Source organism: Crotalus tigris, unplaced genomic scaffold (assembly GCF_016545835.1).
Source record: "Crotalus tigris isolate CLP2741 ecotype Arizona unplaced genomic scaffold, ASM1654583v1 scf7180000024362.2655971311:6658466, whole genome shotgun sequence".
Taxonomy (NCBI): domain Eukaryota; kingdom Metazoa; phylum Chordata; class Lepidosauria; order Squamata; family Viperidae; genus Crotalus; species Crotalus tigris.
The window spans coordinates 2329553-2353858 of record NW_024100530.1 but is presented as its reverse complement, the minus strand read 5'-3'; the positions used below and the strand labels follow the sequence as shown (position 1 = coordinate 2353858).

At 46.7% G+C, this 24306-nt stretch overlaps 2 protein-coding genes across 2 annotated transcripts; one reads left to right on the top strand and one right to left on the bottom strand.

Annotated features, from left to right (window-relative positions):
- Positions 1 to 668: 668 nt before the first annotated feature.
- EXOSC6 (exosome component 6) lies at positions 669 to 2570 on the top strand. Its single transcript, XM_039327498.1, has one exon. The coding sequence runs from the start codon at positions 757 to 759 to the stop codon at positions 1597 to 1599; it is 843 nt and encodes a 280-aa protein (XP_039183432.1). The 5' UTR covers positions 669 to 756; the 3' UTR covers positions 1600 to 2570.
- Positions 2571 to 4712: 2142 nt separating this feature from the next.
- LOC120300931 (RNA-binding Raly-like protein) lies at positions 4713 to 23771 on the bottom strand. The gene is made up of 7 exons (XM_039327499.1): positions 23513 to 23771; positions 21416 to 21494; positions 10602 to 10649; positions 10172 to 10320; positions 8981 to 9094; positions 7165 to 7325; positions 4713 to 5061 (listed from the first exon to the last, which is right to left on the bottom strand). Exons 1-7 carry the CDS (start codon positions 23754 to 23756, stop codon positions 5023 to 5025), a joined length of 834 nt encoding a protein of 277 aa, XP_039183433.1. The 5' UTR covers positions 23757 to 23771; the 3' UTR covers positions 4713 to 5022.
- Positions 23772 to 24306: the final 535 nt, after the last annotated feature.

The window sequence follows — 24306 nt, the reverse complement described above, 5'->3', positions numbered from 1 at the left end:
TGCAATTGTTAGTAACACGGTTGTGAAGAGCCGAGGTGGCGCAGCAGTTAGAGTGCAGTACTGCAAGCCACTTTAGCTGACTGTGTTCAGCAGGTCAGCGGTTCAAATCTCACCGGCTCAAGGTTGACTCAGCTTCCATCCTTCCGGGGTAGGTAAAATGAGGACCCAGATTGTTGGGGGCAATGTAAATATATATATATACATTGCTTACTGGTGTACACCGCTTAGAGAGTGCTTGCACTTAAAGCGGTATATAAGTCTCATAAATAAATAAATAAATCTGGCTTTCCCATTGAGTTTGCTTGTCAAAAAGTCGAAAAGGTGATTGCATAAAATCCAGGACACACTTCATAAATATGAACCAGTTGCCAAGCATCTCAGTTTTCATTAGGTGATCACTTGGATGCTGCAACGGTCATCAGTGTGGAAAGCGGTCCTAAGTCACTTTTTTTCCAGTGCCGTTGGAACTTCGAACCGTCACTAAATGAACTGTTGTAAATCGAGGACTACCTGGAGGGAGCCCCAGCAACTGACAGTGGCACTGCAGCCCCCCGCAATCCCAGCCGTGCGCAAAAGCGCTCTAGCGGTCGAAACGCTCCAGCCGGGCGCCAGGATCCACCTCCTCCTCCCGCCGCCGCCCAGAAGCAGCGGCCACCGCGGAGAGCCGAAGCCGGCAGGGGGAGCTGCCGGGAGCGCCTGGCGGCCGCCGCCTTCCGCCCTTCCCCTTCCGGAGCCAGGCGCGCCAAAGCCGGGGCCATGCCGCTGGATCACCGGCGAGTGCCGGGCCCGGAAGAGTCGCAGTCGCCGCTGCTCTACGTGCCGGCCGGCCAGAGGGAGAGCGGCGAGGCGGCGGCCAGCCGGGACCTGTCGGCGCTGCAGCCGCTCTTCGCCCGCGTGGGGCTGCTGAGCCAAGCCAAAGGCTCGGCCTACGTGGAGCTGGACGGCGGCACCAAGGTACTCTGCTCCGTGGCCGGGCCCCGCGAGGCGGGCGGCGGCGGCGGAGGAGCGAGCGGCCCCGGCGAGCCGCGCGGCCGGCTGGTGTGCGAGTTCCGCCGGGCGCCTTTCTCCGGGCGCGGCGCCCGCGGCCGGCCGGGCGCGGCGGAGCCGGAGCTGGGCCTGGCGCTGCAGGAGGCGTTGGAGCCGGCCGTGCGCCTGGCGCGCTACCCGCGGGCGCAGCTGGAGGTGAGCGCGCTGCTCCTGCAGGACGGCGGCTCCGCCTTGGCCGCCGCCCTGTGCGCCGCCGGGCTGGCGCTGGCCGACGCGGGCATCGAGCTCTACGACCTGGTGGCGGCTTGCGCGCTCAGCCGGGCGGCCGGGCCGTCGGGGCCCGAGTGGCGGCTGCAGCCCAGCGAGGCCGAGGAGCGCGCCGCCGCCGCCCGGCTCACCGTGGCGCTCCTGCCTTCCCTCAACCAGGTGGCCGGCTTGCTGGGCAGCGGCGACGGCGGGCCGGCCGACAGCTGGGCGCAAGCGCTCCGCCTGGGCCTCGACGGCTGCCAGCGCCTTTACCCGCTGCTGCGCCAGAGCCTCCTGCGGGCGGCCAAGCGGCGGCAGGAGCCCGCGGACATGGACACGGCCGAGCCCCCCGCGGGAACGGCCTGAAGTCGCCCTCGGGGCTTTGGCGCAGGAGCTTGCGAGCCGGAGAACCGGGAGACGGGGCGCAAGCGGGAGCGCGTCGTAGGAAGCAGATGAAGGCCAGACGGATGCGGAGCGAGAAGAGACCTGCTTGATCCACCTAGAACTTAATCTGGAAACTTTCTGGGGGCCCCCCAGCCCCCCACTTTGAGAAGGGGGTGAACTTTGCCACAGCGTCTCCCCCAAGAAAGCACCCTGAGCTGTGGCTGTTTGACTCCTAACTTTGCACCGTTGACTTTTTTTTTTTTGTTGGATAACTGAAGGCTTCTCTTGAACTTAACAATTGTTTCCCCTCTCTTAATGCTGAAATTTGGTCCTATGGGGGCTGCCTCTGGCCTGTTAATGGGGTCCTTTGGATGAAAAGTGGACGGGGTTTCTTGCGAAGTAAGTCAGGTTGAAGTGATGGCTGAGTTTTCGCCAGAAACCACAGTTAACCATGACCGAGTTAAAAACAAAACAAAGGGGGTGATGTCTTAGAAGTCTGTGGGGAATCAGGTTATGCTTAATGTGCACTAACATGGCTTGTTTTGTTTATTGTGAACCCAGAGTAATCCAGTGGTTAACCATACTTTATTTAGTAGCTTGTGTAAGTGGATGTTTTTAAAGGTGAACTTTATTTTGATGCCATTTTTTTCAATCTTACTCAAAATTGAAAAAAAAAAAGTCTCCCCATTTTGCTTTGTTTTTTTTTTTTATCCTGGCTTCTTTGCTACCTCTTTTATTTCTTGTTTTTGATCCTCTTCTAAGTTCACTGAACCCTTGTTAGTACAATTTTTTTCTCTTCTCGAGTCTGCTTTGGCACTCCCCTGACTTTCATTCAATGTGATTTTTTCTCTGATAATAATTTACTGGGACTTGATTTTCTGCCTGCTATTTAAATTCATGAGTTCAACAGACCGGTTGTCTTGTTTATATAATTAAAATATCTCTTTTATAAAGCTGGCTTTGTTTGTTTTTTAGTAGTTGCTTTGTATGGAAACATTTTACTCCCTCTCTTTGTAGAGAGTAAATAATAATATTTTGATGCAAATAAGCAAGAACTGTGCTTAGGTGGAGGGGTATGTGTGCATGAAACTTTTTTTAGCCCAGAGAGATAACATTCAGAAGGGGATCAGGCAGAGACCTCCCCCCAATTCACAGATGTATAAGGAGAAGGAGGTCAGCCCTATCAGACTTGGAAAGAATCTGTTATTATGTTGTTGTTAGTTGCGAAGTTGTGTCCAACCCATTGCAACCCCATGGACAACGTTCCTCCAGGCCTTCCTGTCCTCTACCAGCTTCTGGAGTCCATTTAAGCTCATGCCTACTGCTTCAGTGACTCCATCCAGCCACCTCATTCTCTGTCATCCCCTTCTTCTCTTGCCCTCCATCTTTCCCAGCATTAGGCTCTTCTCCAGTGAGTCCTTCCTTCTCATTAGGTGGCCAAAGTACTTGAGTTTCAACTTCAGGATCTGGCCTTCTAAAGAGCAGTCGGGGTTGATCTCTCTAGGACTGACCGGTTTGATCGCCTTGCAGTCCAGGGGACTCGCAGGAGTCTTCTCCAGCACCATAGTTCAAAGGCCTCAATTCTTTGCCGCTCAGCCTTTCTTATGTTCCAACTTTCACAGCCATACATTCAACTGGGAAAACCATGGCCTTGACTGTTATTATAACCTATCTCAATCAAAGTAGTTTTAGCCTTGTGTGCAGTTGATTTCTTGGTCTAGCCACCTATTGTGCTGATACCCATTCTGAGAATAAGGTTGTCCTCTAAAACCAGCAGGGGGAGAAACTAAAGGAAACATATTCCTATGGCTAATGACTAAGAGGTGGCATTTTGAGTGCCAAGGTGAAAGGATGGCATTGGCTTTGGTTTCTTAAAAGAGGGAGGCCTTAGTGGTCTCCAGTTATTATGGCTACAGAGTAAGCCCACCGTCTGGTTCTGATACCATTTGGTAGAGAACTTTGTGGACTTTGTAGAGATATATAATTGGTCATCTTTAGCCTGATCTGGCAAGATTGATTCTTAGGATAAATTTGTAAAGTGCCTTAAGTCAGAACCCAAGTTCATTCTGCGTGTTACGTAAATCCAAGTGATGATCTGGAGTAGATTCTACTCCAGTGATGGGGAACTTTTTAGAGACCGAGTGCCCAAACTGCAACCCAAAACCCACTTATGTATCGTCGGGTGCCGGGTGGGCGTGACCCATTGGGTGGGCATGGCTTCGGTGATAACGGCAGACTGGGTGGGACTAAAAAGTTCAGTCAATTCCAACTTTGCGAGATCTTTTTTTCCCCTGCAGGAAGTTGAAATTTACTGATTGATTGAATCTTTTTTTTTTTTTTTGCACACGGCAGCAGAGGCCTAAAGCGAAAAGGTTTTATAAAACCCAGCTGAGGCCTAGGACTGGGGCGACGGCACGCGTGCCCACAGAGAGGGCTCTATGCCATAGGTTCGCCACCACGGTTCTACTCCTACTCTACTCCACTCCACTCCACTCCACTCCACTCTACTCTCTACCAGAATTCTCCCCCCACTTTGGCTGACTAGGGAATTTCTGGCTCATGTATCTTGAAGTTGTCAAGTTTGAAAAACACTGATTTAGTGTCACCAGTAGCTCCAGCCATTATAGTTAATTCAGTAAAGTGTGGTTAAAATAAGCTATGGTGAGTACAAGAACAGAGCAGCATTATGCAGGCATTTATGACACATTGTTTTCGAAACATTCCTGGAGTAAGCAAAGCGAAAAGGGTATACAGTATGTGCAGTTTTGATGAAGTTTCTTTGGACGCCTTTTACCCCTTAAATCACTCAGATCCACTCTTGAGGACTCTGCTCCAAAAATGCCCATGGCACCTGTCATTAATCACTTAGGAGCCCCTCTTTGGGGAAGATGGGTGGTTTTAGAAATAGGAAATGTAAACTAAAGAAGTGCTCAAGGCCACAAAATCTTTCCCCTGCCTTGCTCAGACCGATGTGTGCAACACAAATTTCAAAACTACATCCTTTGATGTCTGCAGACAAGATTAATCTGGACACGAAGCATCTTGGACCTGACATGCAATTGCACTTTGGGCACCGATAAAAGAAAAACAACAGGTTTGATCGGTAGCACATCGCTACTGTTTATTTCAGAGCAACAAGGATTGGTTCAAATGGGAGCCATGGTGCCTGCTTTTCCTCTCCCCTTTCTCCCATCCTGGACCTCTGTTTTAAGGTCTTTAATCTACAGCAGCACACAAGGCCCACCCTTGAGTTGACACAGGAAGCTCTCCACCAGCTCAGGGGCTGCAGCAATGCTGCAGCTGAACCAGCATGGATGGCAAGGAAGCGATGTCGGAGTCTGCACAAGCGGAAGTCACAGGAGGAAAACGCAACACAGAGAAAGGGAAGTGCTTGGCGAGGGATCCCTACTTGCTTCCTTCGGAATCTGGTGTGTGATTTCTCACCTGCAAGGGAACAAAATACTCATACGGTAACTCTTGAGCTCGTCCAATGGCAGCTTCTCTGCTTTTAAAGAGATTGGAGGTCAAGCGGGACCGATTTAAGCCAACCGTGGCTTCCTTTGGCATCTGAACCAGGTCACCAAATCTAGAGCTGTAAGAGCCAATTTTGTAGTTCCTAAACTTTGGGTGATATGGAAAGAGACCCATTAGAAGTTGGAAGAGAAAACCTCTTCCGTTCTGAAGGCATCTTCAGAATTATTTGGATGAGCATCCCCCAAAGGGGGCAGTGTATACTTTTAAAAAGGGTGCATTTGTAAATGTGGCATAAGAAGCTACATAGGCTGAATCAGGTTAATGTTAATCCCAGTTTATGATGTGGCATCTCAAGAATCTTTGCTGGTTTTCCATTCAGATGTTGAGCAGTGAACCTTCTGCAGACAAGTTAAAAGAGCTACACCAGTGGTTCTCAACCTTTTTAATGCTGCGACCCCCAACTGGTCGTAAGTCGAGGACTACTCAACAGATGCAGCACCGATTGCAGAATGGGACTTTTGGCGGGCTCAGCAGGGCAGAGACAGCCTGGACAATTCCTATTGGCTTTTGAAAGCCAGTAGAATTAGACTCTATTCAAGAGAGTCTATTCTATTGGCTTTCAAAAGCCAATTCGTTTAACGACTGTGCTACTAATTTAACGACTGCAGTGGTTCACTTAACAACTCTGGCAAGAAAGGTCGTAAAACGGGGCAAAATTCACTTCACTGTCTTGCTTAGCAACGGAAATGTTGGGCTCCCTGGTAAGTTGTGTGTATTGTGTGTGTGTACGTCATATTTAGTAAGGACTCCATTTCAGCTTCTTTGTGTAGTTTCCCTTTCATGCCTTGCCCTTGAGAGCCTGTGTCGGTTCCAGAATCTTCTGAATGCTGCTGCCAAATTGTAATTGTTAATGTCACGGAAGGAGTCGGTGATTAGATGCAGAAGAAGCAACGTTAATTGTCTAATTAAGTTGAATTTAATTGCAATTAAATCAGGGACATTATTTTCTTGGTTCGGCTTCCCCTTTTGTGGCTTTGTCCTCGCCCTTTGGAAGCACATTCGCACACTTGTGGGGTCCTTAGCCTAAAAAAACTGAGATCCCCTGCCCTAATTACAGGGGCCCCGGTTCTCCTTCTTTCACTTCATCAACCTCTTGACAAATACCCCAAAGGTGCTTTTTCAAAAGGCAACTGGACTTCGTTTTGCCTTGAAGATATTTCGCTTCTCATCCAAGAAGCTTCTTCAGTTCATTCAGTTCTTCGATGAGAAGCAAAACCTCTTCAAGGAAAAGTCCAGTTGCCTTTTGAAAAAGCACCTTTGGGACACCCACGATGGTGGATGGATGACTGAGAATCTCCACAGACCCTCTTGACAAATAAATAACCCGAGCAGATTACACCCAGACATTAAATCAGCGACCAAATTGGTCTTTTCAGCTGGTGTTTTCCAGCTAAGCTACCTTCCAGAGTAGTGGTTCTCAACCTGTGGGTCAGGACCCCATTTGGGGTCGAACGACCATTTCACGGGGGTCGCCAAACAACGCAGTCCGCCATTTTTTTCCCCTTTTCCTTAGCTGTGCTACTCCCTTTTATTCTGTTGCCTTTTAGAATAGACTCTCTTGAACAGAGTCTAATTCTATTGGCTTTCAAAAGCCAATAGGAGTTGTCCAGGCTGTCTCTGCCCTGCTGAGCCTGCCAAAAGTCCCATTCTGCAAACGGTGCTGCACCAGTTGAGTAATCCTCGACTTACGACCGGTTGTGTAGTCCTCGACTTACGACCGGTTGGGGGGTCGCGGCATTAAAAAGGTCGAGAACCACTGTTCCAGAGCAAAGACCTCTAGAATGGTTTGGTCCACCTCTACCCTGAGTTTCTGCCCTTCCCTGCCTCCCCTCCTCCCTCCCCTCTCAGTGTTTCTGAGCCATCTGATAACAGGAGAAGGAGGAGAAACAGCAGCGTAAATATGCCATGGAGGCAAATGAGGATGGATGCTCTGAAGTGTGAAGGAAATGCAGTAAAATCCCATCTGGTGGAATAATGCTGCTCCGTTAGCACAAGTCTCACAGCCCCACTTACCGCCGCGGCTTCTTCGGTGTCCGTGCTCTCCTCTGCGCTATCAACATCCTGCTGAGGGCTGTGACCCTCTTGTTCGGCGCTGTCCTTCATCCGGATCGGTTCCGCTGCTGGATAGGAAGCATCCACGCTGGCAAAGAGTTTTCTCTTGCTGTCCTTGGTGCCTGCGCGATCAAGAGATGCTCGCTGTGGGGTTTCTCCTACTGGTTTAGCAACAAGGAGCAGGGAATTTTGGGGGTTCGCCCATCCTTGAGGCACATTTTAAATGCAGGCAGTCCTCGAATTACAAGCATTTGTTTAGTGACCGTTTGAAGTGACCACGGCCAGGAAAAAAAGTGATTTGTGACCGTTGCAGCGTCCTCCCATAATCACATGGTCGAAATTCAGATGCTTGGCAACCTGTTCGTATTTATGACGGTTGCAACATCCCGGGGTCACGTGAACCCCTTTGGCAACTTTCCGACAAAGTCAACGGGGAAGCGAGTTTCGCTTAGCAACCATGATGTGGCTAACTTAACGACTTGCAGCGATTGACTTAACAACCCTGGAAAAGGAGGCTATAAATTGGGGCAACATTCACTCAGCCACTGTCTCGCTTAGTAACAGAAATGTGGGGCTCGACTGTTGTTAAGTCGAGGATTGCCTGTACCTCGGGGCGAGGGTTTTGAATCAACAGGATTCTTGGGTCCTGGCAGGTCGTAACATGCTAGTGATAGTATGCTAGCCTAACAAAGAGATGGATTAGAACTGACATGATAGCTGTCTTCCAGTACTTGGGCTGTCACAGAGAGGAGGGTGTCAGCTTGTTCCCCAAAGCGCCAGAGAGCAGGACAAGAAGCAAGGGGGGGGAGGGGAAGGTTGTTAAAGAGAGAGCCAACCTAGAACTAAGAAAATTGCCTACAGTGAGAACAATGAGTGACGGAACAGCCAATCTCCCAGAGTTCTGGGTGTTCCATCACTGGAGGTTTTCAAGGAAAGATTGGACAACCACTTATCCAGGCTGGTATAAGGCAGGGGTAGGCAACCTTGGCTCAGGAGTTCTGGGAGTTGAAGTCCACGAGTCATAAAAGAGCCAAGGGGGTCTACCCTTAGTATAAGGCAGTGATGGCGAACCTTTTAGAGCAGTGGTTCTCAACTTTTCTAATGCCGCGACCCCATAATACAGTTCCCCATATTGTGGTGACCCCCAACCACTTATACATCACGGGTGCCAGGGACGTGGCCAAAAAAAAGGAGAAAAAATGGCGGATAGCCTTGTTTGGCGACCCCCGTGAAATGGTCGTTCGACCCCAAATGGGGTCCCGACCCACAGGTTGAGAACCACTGTTTTAGAGACTGAGTGCCCAAAAAATTGGCTCCGCCCCACTCCATCCCCTGCCTCGCCCCTGGCCCGCCTGCCCGCAGGGCACTCACCATGCCCAGGGCCCACTGCAGATCGCCAGCAGTCCCATGGCAGCCACGCCCTCTGCCCGCGCCCCACAGCATCAACTGTGCACGATGGGGTGTGAGGGCAGAGTCTTGTCTACGCTGCCTGGCGGCCATGTCCTTGGCTGCACTGCTCCATATGGGCCATGCTCGGGGGCGACTCTTCTCCAGGAGGTCTGCTGGTGAGGAGGGGGCCACGGGGGGGAAGCAAGGCTGGGGCAAACGGCACATGTGCCCACAGAGAGGGCTCCGAGTGCTGCCTCTGGCACCCGTGCCATAGGTTCGCCCCCACTGGTATAAGGTCTCCTGCCCTTAGGCAAGGGGTTGGGCTATTGGGAGGGTCTCCAAGATCCCTTCTAGCCCTTTGATTCTATAAGACTCTTCTCTCCCTCACCTGTGGGATGTTCCCGCTGCTGATCCATCCGATTGAGGCTTTCCAGCAAGTTGTCCACCTGGGCTTTGATCTGGCTTAATTCCCCTTTGATGGAGTGCAGTTCTTCCGCTCGCACTGCGGGGAGGAGGAGGGGAAGAGACAGAAGAATGAGCTACGTTCCTTTTAAAGACCCTCTGCAGAAACCGAACTGGGGAACATAGGCTGGGGGGGTGGGAGGAGTTCGTTTTTTAGGTTTTATGGCCAGCAGCCGTTTGCATCCGTGCTAATGAACAGGATCATTTCCCAGCTTTGCAAACCACAGAAATCTGAAAACAGCTGCTGCCGAAGGCACAGCAATAAAGATCAGGAGAATTGTTTCCCTGTGCATATCTGCAAGCACAACCACACACAAATTGGCGCAGGCTGAATGTTGTTTTTTTAAACTCAGAAATCCTACCCTTCCAAAGAAGCCAGTCTGTGTAGGAACAGCCTGGAGATTATCTCTGAACTTTCTAGCCTTTGATTGAATTGGCTGGCTAGTTCAGATCGATATGAAATGCTGCTTTAGTTTCTAAATTTCCACCACCATTCCTCCAGGTTAAATTACATTTCCTCTTCTGTCTTTTCCCTTAAGGAACCAGAATTCTGTTTTCTCTTTCTTCGTTGCTCCTGCCTTCTTTGAAGACCACCTTCTGTCTTCTACTTGCCCCCCAAAGCTAATCCTTTCCCTTAATTTCCCTTTTTCTCTAGAGAAGATGAACATCAAGCAGGTCACCAGTCCCCGCTGAGCATCCTAAATATTTGAGGGTGTTCTGCGCTCCCACTGCAGCTCAGCCAACTGACTGCTTGACAGCCAGTATGATGCACAAAGGGATAGTTAACCTTGATTAGACAAAGATGTTCAGGTCTTTGCATCTGATGGAATGAGCTATAGCTCAGAGAAGCTTTTTGCTTTTTAATAAAATGGATTAGTTGGAAAAGATGCAACCAGAGTCCCGATTTTTGCAGAGTCCTTGACAACTCAAAGATGTGTGAACTTCAACTCTCAGAATTCCTGGCTGGAGAATTCTGGGAGTTGGTCCCCAGATCTTCAAGTTGCCACGATTAAGAAACACTGCCCTAAACTAACATGGCTTTTGGACTACAAGATGGCTCAGTGCACCATTTTGCTACCAAAATCTCTCTCCAAAAGCTGAGTCCCCAGACACTCACATTTTGTACGTCCTATTGTGGAATTGCTGTTGTTTCTTAAGTCTGTGTGTGGGCTCAGGCTGGTTTTACTTTCAGTGCCTAGGTGGCTTCTTCTAGTCTTGATAGGAATGTGTCCAATAAGAGGAGGGATCTTCTGATATTCGTAGATCCTACAGGAAAGGTAGGCAGCGGAAGTTCATTTACAACAGGTCTCTTTAAAGCAGAGGTCTTCAAACTTGGCCCTTTTATGACTTGTGGACCTCAACTCCCAGAATTCCTCAGCCAACCCTGTCCACAAGTCATAAAAGGGCCAAGTTTGAAGACCCCTGCTTTAAAGACTTGATTCAAGTCTAAGTAATGTAGATGTTTGGGGAGAAATAATACGAAGGAAGTTGGCACCTCTATGGTTGAATCCCAAAGTAAAGAGATGAGAGTAAAGCCCTAAACTCACCTGTATGGCAAATCGTCTTTATAAAGCTCATAATCCAGATCACAGTTCCTGCAAAGAAAAAGAAAGACTTACAAATGTTTGCATATTTTCCAGAGTGGATAACCCACCATCTCCTCAGCAGATTTGAACCGGCATCTCCTTAATCTTAGTCCTATTCTTCATCGTTTTTTTTTAGTCAGGATAATTATCACACACACACACACCCAAATTGAAGAAGGTCTATATTAAAAACCACTGCAAAACCATTCACCTACATGCATGTTTGAATAAAGGAAGACTGGAATGCAATAAAAAAAAATCTGCTTTTTTAATCAACAAACACTGCAAAATGCCAGACCTGATAAGCTTTTAGTGTGTGGTTCCACTTTGGAATTTAGGCTGTTTATCTTCCTTCGATTTTAAGGTGGGGGGAAATGTGTAAAACATCTTTAAGGGGGGAAAAAACATGATTTATTTCTTTAAAACCGAATTGAATAGCCCCCTCCCAATACTTTGCTGTTCTCCAGGACTGTTGATGTTAAGTTTCACAGTGAGTAATTTTGCAGGAAAACACAAGGCTGTCAACTCATATTCTTTCCTAAAGGAAATGAATATGCCTGTAATAAATTCTATACTTTGGTTCAGAAGATCCGATCAGGGATCAGAATAATCAGATTTTCGGAGAAGCTTCATGTGAAAAGCTTTTGAAATGGGGAGAGTCTAGGAGGCCCTCGACTTACGACCACAACTGAGCCCAAAATTTCTGTTGCTAAACAACACAGTTGTTAAGTGAGTTTGATCCCATTTTAGGATCTTTCTGGTCACAGTCATTAAATGAACCACTGCAATTGTTAAGTTAGTAACATAGTTATTAAGTGAATCTGGCTTCCCCCTTGACTTTGCTTATCGGAAGGTCACAAAAGGGATCACGTGACCCCGGGACACTGCAACCATCATAAATGTGAGTCGGTTGTCAAGCATCTGAATGTAAATCACATGACGATAGGGATGCTGCAACGGTTAATAATAATAATAATAATAATAATAATAATAATAATAACAACAATAATAACAACAACAAGGCAAACTTGCAAGACCTGTTTGTGTCTTGCTTGGAAATGGAATTTTAAACAGGTGGAGTTTTTTCCCCCTGCATGGCTGACCACATCTGCCAACATTCCTCCTGTACACAACTATTAAAAGGTCCATGAGCTCCCTCCACAGTTATGACATGGTTTCTGGGGCAATATATTAGACCGTGTTCTTTCCACGACTAAACTAGAATGTTCCGTTTCATGAGTGCCAGATACTTGTAGCACAGCTTCTACGCAACAGATTTCACAAATATCTGCTTGTGTGAACTAGGAAGGTGCTCAGAAGAACATGGGAAAGCATTTGAGCAAGGCGCCCCTGTTGACTTTTCCACGCAGGCGGTCTTCAACTTACAACAGTGGGGACTGGAACTTCGGTTGCTGAGTGAGTAACGTCCACTTACGCAAACAATTTTTGCCACGGTCGTTAAGTTCATCCCCACAGCTGTTAAAGAAAGCATCAGGTCATTAAGCAAATCCAACTTCCTACACTGACTTTGGTTACCGGAAGATGGTTGGGACGGTTGCAAATGGTGATTCCTACATCCATGCCAGTTGCCAGAGGTCTGAATTTTGATCCTGTAAGCGCAGGGACTGTGACAGTTGTAGTCACTCTTTTTCAGCACCATTGTCACTCGAATAGTCGCAAAAGGAATGGCTGTAAATCAAGAACCACCTGTATTCTGGTTAGGGCAGGGGTAGGCAACCTTGGCTCTTTTATGACTCGTGGACTTCAACTCCCAGAATTCCTGCTGTTCCACTGGTTAATTGTCCTCACTGTCAGGAACTTCCTCCTTAATTCCAGGTTGTTTCTCTCTTGGGTCAATTTCCAACAAATGAACTGTTGTGAGTCAGGGACTACCTGAATTTTGCAGAATAAGTGAATTTTATTTCTTCTTGGAAGCCTCTCCTACTTTCAGGTCGATCTTCAGATTTCATGGTTTGAATATCCTAAGGAGAAGTTTGGGTGTGCTTGTGCTGCCTGCAGCATTCCGTGTGAAACATCCTTGCTGATGTTGGCTTATTTATCCTCTAAAATGGGGTCACATTGGCTGACCAGATTGATTTTCCTCCCTTCCTTTATCTTTCTTTGCTCTTCCTCTGGCTTGGCCACTCCAGACTGACCTTTGTGTTAGGATGATAATAATAATAATAATAATAATAATAATAATAATAATAATAAAAAAGTTGGAAGGGACCTTGGAGGTCATCAAGTCCAATCCCCTGCTCAGGCAGGAAATCCTATACCATTTCGGACAAATGGCTGTCCAGTTTCTTCTTAAAAACTTCCAGTGTTGGAGCATTCACCGCTTCTGGAGGCAGGTTGTTCCACTGGTTAATTGTTCTAACTGTCAGGAAGTTTCTCCTTAATTCTAGGTTGCTCCTCTCCTTGATTAGTTTCCATCTGTTGCTTCTTGTCCTGCCTTCAGGCGCCTTGGAAAATAGCTTGACTCCCTCTTTGGGGCAGCCCCTGAGATATTGGAAGGCTGCTATCATGTCCCCCCTTGTCCTTCTCTTCGTTAAATTAGACATACCCAATTCCAGCAACCGTTCCTTATATGTTTTAGCCTCCAGTCCCCTCATCATCTTTGTTGCTCTTCTCTGTACTCTTTCTAGAGTCTCAACATCTTTGTTACATGGTGACCAAAACTGGATGCAGTATTCCAAGTGTGGCCTTACCAAGGCATTGTAAAGTGGTATTAATACTTCACATGATCTTGATTCTATCCCCCTGTTAATGCAGCCTAGCACTGTGTTGGCCTTTTTGGCAGCTGCAGCATACTGCTGGCTCACATTTAAGTGATTGTCCACTAGGACTCCGAGGGCCCTCTCACAGTTGCTACTATTGAGCAAGGAACCCCCTATACTATACCTGTACATTTGGTTTTTCTTGCCTAAGTGTAGATGAAGTTGCACTTCAGATGAATGTGAAATGCTTCTAAGCCCCTTCAAAATTCAAGAGGAAAAGAAACTAGCTTGTGTTCCCTTTCACATCATGAGCTGGCAGACTCAGCTGCTAGCCACAACTATGGAATTATGTTTCCAATTTTCCAAAGGTAGGAAATTTCTCCCTTTGGCTTTCTCTTCCTAGTAGAAGCAGGAGAGAAAATTGTCTTTCAGTTTCTGAGAAGTAACCCTATCATGAATATGCGTGTTTCAGTTTTGATATGCCATGTTTTTCCTGCTCTTTTGCTTGTTTTCTACATGGCCTGGAGAGCAACGGCGATTGAAGAGCACTTTAGACATCGTATTTGAACAGAAAAACCATCGTGATTATGCAAAGCAACCCTCTTTTGCAAACAGTGGCTTTTAGAGACATTTACTGGGGCACTGTAGTAGAAACGGAGAGGAATCACGCTGAGCATGTGGAACTAATATTCTACTTCAGGATGTATTATTGTCAGTGCTATACACCGTGATTGCACCAGGGAATGGATGCAGAATGTGAACATTGCTATAACCATAATGTATTAAATGTCCATGCTACCTAGACTCTCGTTAATGTGGGTGCTGGCTACACAATTCAGCGGAACGATACAAAAATAGATTTCTACCCTGGAAATTGAAAGTGGAAGTGGAAAGTGCCTGGTGAAAGCACAAAAGCTTTATTTGCAACTCTTCTACTAATAGGCAGCAACTTCCCAATAACTCAGAGAGGCACTAAAACAGGCCAACCTGCGTCTCTTTGCTCTTGCAATATAGTCCTCGGTTTACAGCAGTTCGCTTAGTGACCGTTCAAAGTTACAACAGCACTGAAAACAGTGACTTGTGGCCGTTTTTCACACTTAATGACCATTGCAGCATCCCCAGGGTCACGTGATCAAAATTCATTGCAACTGACTCGTATTTACGACGGTGGCAGCGTCCCGGGGTCACGCGATCCCCTTTTGCGATCTTCTGACAAGCAGATCAATGGGGAAGTCAGATTCACTTAACAGCCGGGTTACTAACTTAACAAGTGCGGCGATTCACTTAACAACTGTGTTAAGATAGGTCGTGAAAATGGGGCAAAACTCATTTAGCAACTCTCTTGTTTGGCAACAAAAAACGTTGGGCTCAGTTGTGGCCGTAGGTTGAGAACTACCTGTAATAGGCACCACTTCCTAATCACTCCCAGAGGTATTAAAGCGGGCCAACCTGCCCCCCTTTGCTCCTGGAATATTCACATCCAGAGTATAGAGACTGGGTGAGTTCCCTAATTTGTTTTTCAGGCAAACCTCACTCACAGCCTCCCTTGGGAACGAGGTGCTTTTCCACAGCTCCGCTTTCCAGGGCCATTCCTGGGAGAACAGCTGCAAAGAGGAAGAGAAGCCAGCCCACAGGCATTTGGAGCGAAAGGGGTTGATCAACAGGAATTGGGAAGAGGCCGTCTGCTGGGGCAGGCTTTAATTTGGAGATGCTGGTGCCATAATAAATGATGACATGAGAGCAGGCTTCTAACAGAGTGGTACCTTGGTACTCACCATTAATTGGTCCCGGGAGGCGCGATGAACACCAAACACAATTTTCCCCTAAGGAATAATGTAGTGAGTCACGTGGTAGCTGACACTGACAAGTTCTAGCTGGTGCATTGAGTACCAAACAAATGAGCACCGGGACAACATTTTCACGTCAAAAGGCTTTCAATGAGTTTCAAAGCGGCTGAGATCCAAGGTACTACTGTATTTGAGAGGGTGTCAGAAAGAAGACGGGGTCAAGCTATTCCTCAAAGCACCTGAGGGCAGGACAAGAAGTAGCAGGTGGAAACCTATCAAGGAGAGAAGCAACCTAGAACGAAGGAGAAATGTTCTTACGGCGAGAACAATTAATCAGCCGAACGACTTACCTCCAGAAGTTGTGAGTGCTCCATCACTGGAGGTTCTCAAGAAGAGATTGGACAGCTATTTGGAATGGTATGGGGTCTCCTGCTTGTGTAGAATGGAATGGTATGGGGTCTCCTGCTTCTGTAGGGAGTTGGACTAGGACAGGGGTAGGCAACCTTGGCTCTTTTATGACTCGTGGACTTCACTCCCAGAATTCCTGAGCCAGCATGGCTCAGCTTGGAAACCTCTCCTTTCCCCTCAGCATGGCTGGCTCAGGAATTCTGGGAGTTGAAGTCCACGAGTCATAAAAGAGCCAAGGTTGCCAACCCCTGGACTAGGAGACCTCCAAAGTCCCTTCCAACTGTGTCTTCTTTAATTCTATAAATTCTAGAGAGTGTGCTTCTGGGTAGGTGTTGAGGTTTTCTTCCTCCTTCCCCTTTGTGTTCTTCACCTCCCTTCTATCCTCAGAATGGCACACGGCTCCTCCAGATCAGTTGGTGCCAACTCATGCCATACCCAAAGACCTGAAAGCAGGGGGAGGGGGTACCAATTCCCGGGATGTCTAATCCTGAAATGGAGCAGAAAGCAAGACTGGCATCCAGGAGGGATTTACGAACCACACATGATGGCTGATAAAAACAACCCTCCTCCTTTTAAAGGCACAGAGAGGCAGCTGCTGGCAGCCACGCGGAAGGACCAAGCCAGGAATTCCAGAAAGGCTGTGCAGAGAAGCTATTGTTTTCCCCTGGAAGTTATTTTTGGGTTCTTTGTTAAGGCCTTTTGTTTTCCAAGCTTCCATCTGTTGGCTGCTCCACTGTCCAGAGGGACCAATTTATGACTGAAATGAGACCTCCTTGACAGGTCAACGTTCTCTCAAAGGCACCTAAGCTGCAGTTTCGTGTAGATCCCATGATCAGGAACTGGGGAGGGGCTTTCTAGATTCCCCCCAAGATTCTGGGGCTCCTGAGCAACATAATCAGCTCCCTGCAGCCTCGTTTGTAGAGGAAATTCATGTCAATGTGTTATGTCTAAGAGGCTCTGACTGCATTCACACAACCCACGTAGCCAGTTAGACTAAACCACCTGTGTTGATTTAATTCAGATCACACCCTAAGCTTGGTTAGTTCCGTGCTTGGTTAAGCTTAACACATGACCTTTCCCCCCCCCAAAATCCATTAGTTCTTTTGTGATACAAAGTATTGCGAAAACCTGGTCACCTGAATTGTTCCCCAAAGTCTACCCCGAAGGGCCCTCAGCTGACCTTGACAGTGTTTCTTAACCTTCAGTTTTCAGATGTGTGGGCTTCAACTCCCAGAATTCCCAGTTGGGAGTTGAAGTCCACACATCTGTGCCTGTTCCTGGTTCGCTTTGCCCAGATCTTTTCTCCAGAAACAGGTTCACTTCAGAGCTGATTCTGAATCTGTTCACTTCAGAACAGATTCACTTCAGAGATCATCACAAGGTTTCTCCTAGCAAATGATTCCCAGATTCCACTAGAATCCAGGGAGATGGAAAAACAGCTTCCAACAACTGCATTCTCTCTCTCTCTCTTTTTTTTTCACTTTATCCCATCCTCTCCCTTGCATGCATTGACTTCCCGCTGAAATACTGTCTGCAACCGAGTCACTTTCTTCCCCAGCCCTAAATAAATAAATACATCCATAAATCCCATCAAAGCCCCCAGTCTATTGCATCAACTAATCTCTTTTATTGGCAGCAAAAAGCAGCCCCTTAAAAGGATCAAACGGTGGGAGGAAATCTACGTGTGATAAAAGATCACAAAGCTTGCTCTTTTATCTGCGGCCATTTCTGAAAGCAAATGGCTGTCAGAGAAAATGGTTTTCTAACTGATGGTCCATTTTTTTTTTTATTTAGCATGAAAGTGGAATTTTATCCAGGGCTGGCCCAGAGGATAATATCGCTTTCTGCCTAGTTTTATATGATTGAAGCTGAAACAGGAGTGGAGACTTCCTAAATACAATGGATACTATGTCAATCAGAATAGAGCTGGAAGGGACCTTGGTGGTCTTCTAGTCCAGTTCCCTGGTCAAGCAGGAGACCCTATACCATTTCAGACAAATGGCTGTCCAGTCTCTTCTTAAAAACCTCCAGTGATGGAGCACCCACGATTTCTGAAGACAAGCTGTTCCACTGGTTGATTGTCCTCACTGTCAGGAAGTTTCTCCTTAATTCCAGGTTGCTTCTCTCTTTGATCAGTTTCCAACCATTGTTTCTCGTCCTTCCATCTGGTGCTCTGGTGAACAACCTGGCCCCCTCTGTCTTGTGGCAGCCCCTCAGATACTGGAACACTGCTATCATGTCAACCCTAGTCCTTCTTTTCTCTAGATTAGCCATACCCAGTTCCTGCAACCCTTCTTCCTATGTTTTAGTCTCCAGGCCTTTAATCATCCTAGTTGCTCTGCTCTGCACTTTTTCCAAAGTCTCAGCATCTTTTTTGTAATGTGGTGACCAAAAGGGGATGCAATATTCCAGGTGTGGTCTTACTAAGGTTTTATAAAGTGGTACTAATACTTCATGTGAGTTTTACCAGATACTACCTCAGCTTTTCTGTTGATCCTACCCTTTGATATGAAATATTTATTCATTGCATTTCTCTCCTGCTTTTCCTCTGAGGGCTTCAAGAGGGAATGGCTCCATTAATCTGGGACACTGCAACAGCCCTGGACACAGATTAGTCCAAGAGAGGATCAGGGGCTCCAATTCAGCCAATCAAATTTTATTCCACAGCCAGCCCCTTAACACCATACACTAATATCATTCAAACTAAAAGCTTATTAATATTATTACAATTCTCACTGCCTACCATGGCCATTTTCACACCTTCCTATTACACTAACATCTTGTCTGTTATAAGTAACTATTACAAAATACTGCGCAGACTTGGTAGCACTTGATGGACCCAAAAGTTCACGATTTGGGTTTCTTGTCCCAAGTTTCAACTATTGGGAACTCCAGAGATATAGAGAAACTATCCTATTAGATCAAGGGTATCCAGCCTTGGCGACTTTAAGATCTGTGGACTTCAACTCCCCAGAATTCCCCAGTCTGCATGGCTGGCTGAGGAATTCTAGGAGTTGAAGTCCACAGATCTTAAAGTTGCCAAGGTTGGATAACCCTGTATTAGATAAAAAAATATATCAGAATGTACAAATGAACCGACCACTGACCCCTTTAAGCCTTTCAAGAGCCCAAAACCCCAAAAGATGAAATTCAAGGTTGAACCACCACCAAGGGATCCTTCATGGCACTGATACTTCCACATTCTCCTTTAGTCAATGAATATTCTTGGGTGATGGAGAAGTCCTTTGGCCATCAACTATGTTGGTTGCAGAAGTATGTCCAAGGCAAAGCAGGATTGACACCGGAGAACATTTTAAATTACATGCAGCACCCTAACGGTGTTAGTTTCCAAAAAAAGCTCTTGGCTCAATAGGCGCAGGACAAAGAGTACAACATAGGGTCTTTTGTGTTTAGAGCCCAAGCTAGACATGCCACTCATCAGCGTGGGAGGTGGAGGTTTCAGTCTCCAGTGTCATCGCTTTTGCACATTCCAGCTGCTGTCATATTTTTCAGCTGAGCTTTTGAAACAATCCATTCTTCTTTCCTGCTTTTGTGATGTAGCTTTTTTTTTTTTTTTAAAGAAACTGCAATTTTTTTCTGGCCTCCATTCTTCCATTGTTTCCTTGACGCCTTGTCTATTTTCCTGTCAACTTCACAAGCAAAATCTCTCTGAAATCTTGATCTAGTCCGTTTCATCATCGCGGGTAGTCAATTTCATGGGGAAATTGGTCCTGATTTTTTTTTAAAAAAAAAAAATCTATGTGGTCACTGGAAGTAAAAAAAATAATATAGGACTTGATGACACCTAATCAATCTAGTCAATTTCACAGTACAACGCGGGCAATTTCCTGCTTTGGTCTTCTCTGCTGAAAAAGAGCTTGCTTGCTTTCCCTAGCAGTGCTCAGAAGCAAGTAGAAAACAGGATTAGATAGTCCTCCACATGCGACCACAATTGAAACTAGAATTTAGACAGTTTCATGCCTAAGGCTCAGCCTCCTGGTTTCTAGGCCAGCCAACATCTCCACCATTACTGTGGATTTCACCTCCTTTTTACCCTGTTTGTTTTCCAATGAAAGGTAGGATATTCACATATTCTTAATTAAGGACAAGCATCACACACCGTCCGTCTGTCAGAATGTCTCCACGATATCTATTCTCTTTTTAAATTATCCTCTGCCAAAGTAAATGAGAATGACGTGTGTGTGTGAAGGCTTTCTCTGCCTACAAGCATTTGATCCCCTCTGGGTAAATCCTGTTTTAGGTTACTAAGCCCAAAAAGTAGTCCTGGATCAAAATTAGCTCTGAACACACGTTTGGCAGCCCAGATGCCTTTTTTTTCTTCTCTCTAGAGTTGCCAATTTTTGAACTGGTCCCTGTAAGAAATTGTTATCCATCATGAATTTAATCCATCCTTATCTAACCCAGCCTTTAAGTTGTTTTGAGGCCAAATCTCCCAAAACTCACAGCCAGAAAGGCCGACAACTCCAGGAATTGTAATCCCAAAACATCTTGAAGGACACAAATGAGGAAGACCGGATTAATCTAAGTAAACGCAGGCTAGAGATGTAACTTTGATGTCCCGATGTGGGACATCAACGTTGGATGTAATGAAGTAGACTTTCTCTGAGGACCCTTTCATTCAGCTACCACCTTCCCTTCCCAAGTCCTCAGCATTGTTTGCAAATTTTCCTGAAATTATCCTTCAAATCTTGAGACTTCTACAGCAGTCACGTTTCCAAAGAAGAACACCTAAATCAGGATCCGGACAGCTCCCAGCTCTCTCTTTTCTTTTGGCTTCATTTATTTCTCCAATGATAGGATATGCTCCTGTTTCAAAACTGCATTCATAGCAAATCCTTCTGTACCACATCTGAATAAGAAGGAACTTGTTCAGATGTGTTGGAAACAATGGTTGCAACATTGACTCAGGAGTGGTGCAAAGCAGCTGTGGGGAAGTGTCCACTGGAGCTTTGAAAGAAGGATGTTTCTACTGTCATAGAAACATACTTGCTAATTGTTTTCAAGGTTGTTAGTTTTAATTCTGAGAGCTGTAAACAGGTGGGCTTCTATTTAAGGGATTCTTCGTCACATTCCAATCTGTGTCATACCAAGAACTTCAGAAACCATATTACACTGGCTTCAGTGAAACTCATCACCAGAATATGTGGAAAAGATTGATTGTTTGGATGGATGGATGGATGGATGGATGGATGGATGGATGGATGGATGGACTGGAGAGAGATCCAAATCTCTGTACAGCCCTGAATCTCATTCGGGAATTTGGGGTCACTAACCATCCTATTCTATCTCGTAGGATAGTTGTGAGGAGACAAGGAGAAACTACTATGTCCTTAAGGTACTTAGATGGAAGGTTGACTAGAAGGAAATGTATCCTGCCCCAAAACTCCTATTTCTTTGCTTTCAAATTTGCTGCTAGCTTTGTATATTGCTACCAAGGATCATTTGGGAAAACTACATCCTCTTCCTTCACCACCCAGCCTCAGTTGTGAACATGAATACACAATGCACAGGATCTGTTGAAAGAAGGCATTCTGCTCCTACAAGGGACCTTGAAGGTAGCAGTTAAGAACTGGACGTTCTGTGCCTCAAGCAATTCTCACCTTCTAAAAATCAATGTACTGGTCTTAACTTGCTTATTTGCATGCTCATCTCTGAAATATAATTTTGGTACTTCTAATCCAGTCTCCAGGGAGATTTGATTTTGATTCCAGCCCTACCTGGGTTTGGGTCATTAATGGAACCATTCTAAGCAATTTAAACTAGGAATCAAGGATTAGGTTTGGGGAAAACAGAAGCAATGGGGGGGGGGGGAGAAACGACAGGGGTGCAGTGGACTCACGGATACAGACTCCCGGTGTGCTGCCTCTTCTGACCAAGCCTGGTATGGCTCAATTTAGGCTCGCGGGCCATGTTTATATCTAGAGACAAAGAAAAAATTGGCAACAAAGGAGAAACAGCAGAGCCAAACAAGAAAATAAGCAGGAGCGGGCAGATATGGCAAAAGAAATTGCACTTACTTCATAGTGCTTTACAGCCCTCTCTAAGAGGTTTACAGAGTCAACATATTTGCCCCCAACAACCTGGGTCCTCATTTGACTGACCTCGTAAGGATGGAAGGCTGAGTCAACCTTGAGCCGGTCAGGATCGAACTGCTGGCAATTGGCAGAATTAACCTGCAATACTGCATTCTAGCCACTGCACCACTGCGCTACCACGGCTCCTGACCCTTTTGTCACCCAGATGACGAAAGTTGAAAATAAAAGGCATGGACATCTTTTCAACCTGTCTGTGCTATTTATTAGCCATGGAATTGTCTGAAGATGGAATTAGACTCTCCACTCAGAGGACTGACAGCACAGATGCAAATGTAAGCACCATTTAACATACACACACACACACCCCAGGGAGGGCAAAAATGCACCTTCTGAACAAAGATCGTCTTACTTTTTTTCCCACCTAGCTTGCAAAGAATGAGTCAAGATTTTTTTTTCCTGATACAGAATTATTGTTTTCTGTTTGGTGGAGAGAGAAAAGAGCCGTGTTTCTTTAGCTGCCCTAAAAATCCAAAATGCATTTCAAAGATGAAGGACCTTCTTCACTGGGAACTGTAATTGGGGCTGTTTCCTGTACTTACCTAGAGCAATGAGGATCTTAGAGCAATCAGTAGGACTTGCATTTCAGATCTGAGCATTCACGGGAACGTGGGAAGACTGAATACGGGAGACAAAGTTTGCCCTTCCAAAAATCTACTCCTATCGTTTGTTTTTGTCCATTCCAGATGGATTCCCTCCCACCTCCAGCTAATGATGGCACACACACACACACACACACACACACACACACACACACACACCGAATCTATTTCTGCTTGGAACATTCTCAAGATATACCCATTGACTGCTGCTTGGGGTGCTATCAAACTCTGGCGACCATCACTTCTGAAATGAGTTCTCTGTTTTTTTTTTGAGCTGTGGGAAGAGGATTTCACAGCTGACAATTACAAAGTAGAGCCCTTTTGTATCAAGGAAATTGCTCTAATTCTGCAGATAGAATCCTGATCTGTTAAGCTATTTATGCCACCAAGCAAAGGAGAGATGGATTTTTTTATCTTCATCCGTTGTCAGGGCAAAGCCCAAATGTGTTTCTCAATCTGTTCACCTGATACTCTCGCCCATGGTTTACTAATCCAGCCCAATCTTCCCTCCGTATAATGGTCACAAGGAACCATGAATTAAATCACCCAAGCGGGATCCACCAGTCTCTTAGCTGAAATATACCCTTGGCAAACCAAGCCACTGAGAAAGGCAGAACTTCAATATACCGTAGAGAGGAACGTTAAGACAGAAGCTTAAGAACAAGAAGGCTCATTCCCTAAACCACACTCTCATTCGCACCCTCTCGTGCCCGTACATGCCACGGTTTCAAAGATGCTGACTGCCTTCTGACTGTGATCCTGTAGGTCATATGTATTGCCTTAAATGCCTTCCCAGGGCAAGATCTATCCATCTACCGTGGCCATTTGCATTGCCATTTTGATCTAACTTTCTTTCAACCAAAGAGAAGAAGAAAAAAGAAGGGGAGGGTGGACAAATGGCAGGCTTTGTTTTCAAGCAAGAAGCAAGCTCCCTCCAACCCCCCCCCTTCCCGGTTATTCTGCATAGCAAAGTGCAATGCCTTGCTTTTCCCCCCCTTCCAATGGCTGCGTATCCTATCCAGAAGAAGGACGGGGCTGGTTAAATGTGGAAGCAACCCCACCACCACCACCACCACCACCACCACCCTCTCGCCAAGGCTAATTAGTCCTTTCTCCTCCTCTACCTCTTCCCTCCCTGCCTGTTTGCCCCTGGCTGCCTCTGCTTTGGCAGCCAAATGGGTGCCACCTTGCCTTGGGGTGAAGCCCTGCCTCCCCCGCCATGAACAAAATAGGGTTACTCACATCTCCAGCACCCTTCATGCCATTCTGAGAGAGAGAGAGAGGGAAGGGGAGAAAAAGAGGATCCGGTGCCAAGTGCAAGGTTGGTGGGCAGCAGTTCGCTCCCCCCCTCCTTCTCTTCATGGAACGAATAGATCTCCAGCTTGAATCCTGTACCCGAGGAATGTACCAACTGCCATTGTGAGGGGGGGAGGGAGGTTGCTAGACAGGAGGGGGAGGGGTCAGGCCAAGCAAACCATCTCCACATCGTGGGCAGGGGACATTTTTTTTTTTTTTTTTTACAGCCTCCCTAGACTAGAGTTTCCATCCTGAGGAAGCAGCTCCCGTATTATTTTGGTTGGGCGGAGGGTGATTTAGGCTGGGGAGTCTTACAAGTGGTGTGTGGGTCTCTGGGGAGGTGGGAGATCCAGAGGAGAGGAGGAAGAGGGGTTGCTGCTCTCTAGCCGGCTATTTTTCCACCTTTGGGGTGAGGTGGAGAGCAGATGCTCAGAAGAAATCCTGAGCTTTTTGCAGTCTGTGCCCTCCAGGGAGGTGCAGGCTCCAGCTTCTGAAGCTGTTGTTGCTTCCCACATTTTGTCCAATCGGTGTCCATCAGATCTGCTAGGCTGGTTACCCAACCTTGACAGCTTTAAGATTTGTGGACTTCAGCTCCCAGAATTCCCCAGCCAGCTATGCTGGCTGGGGAATTCTGGGAACTGAAGTCCAACAAGTCTTAAATTTGCCCGGGTTGGACAGCCCTGTGCTAGACTTACGATTTGCAAAGTACCAGAGACAGTGTCACAAGCCCAGAGGAACCC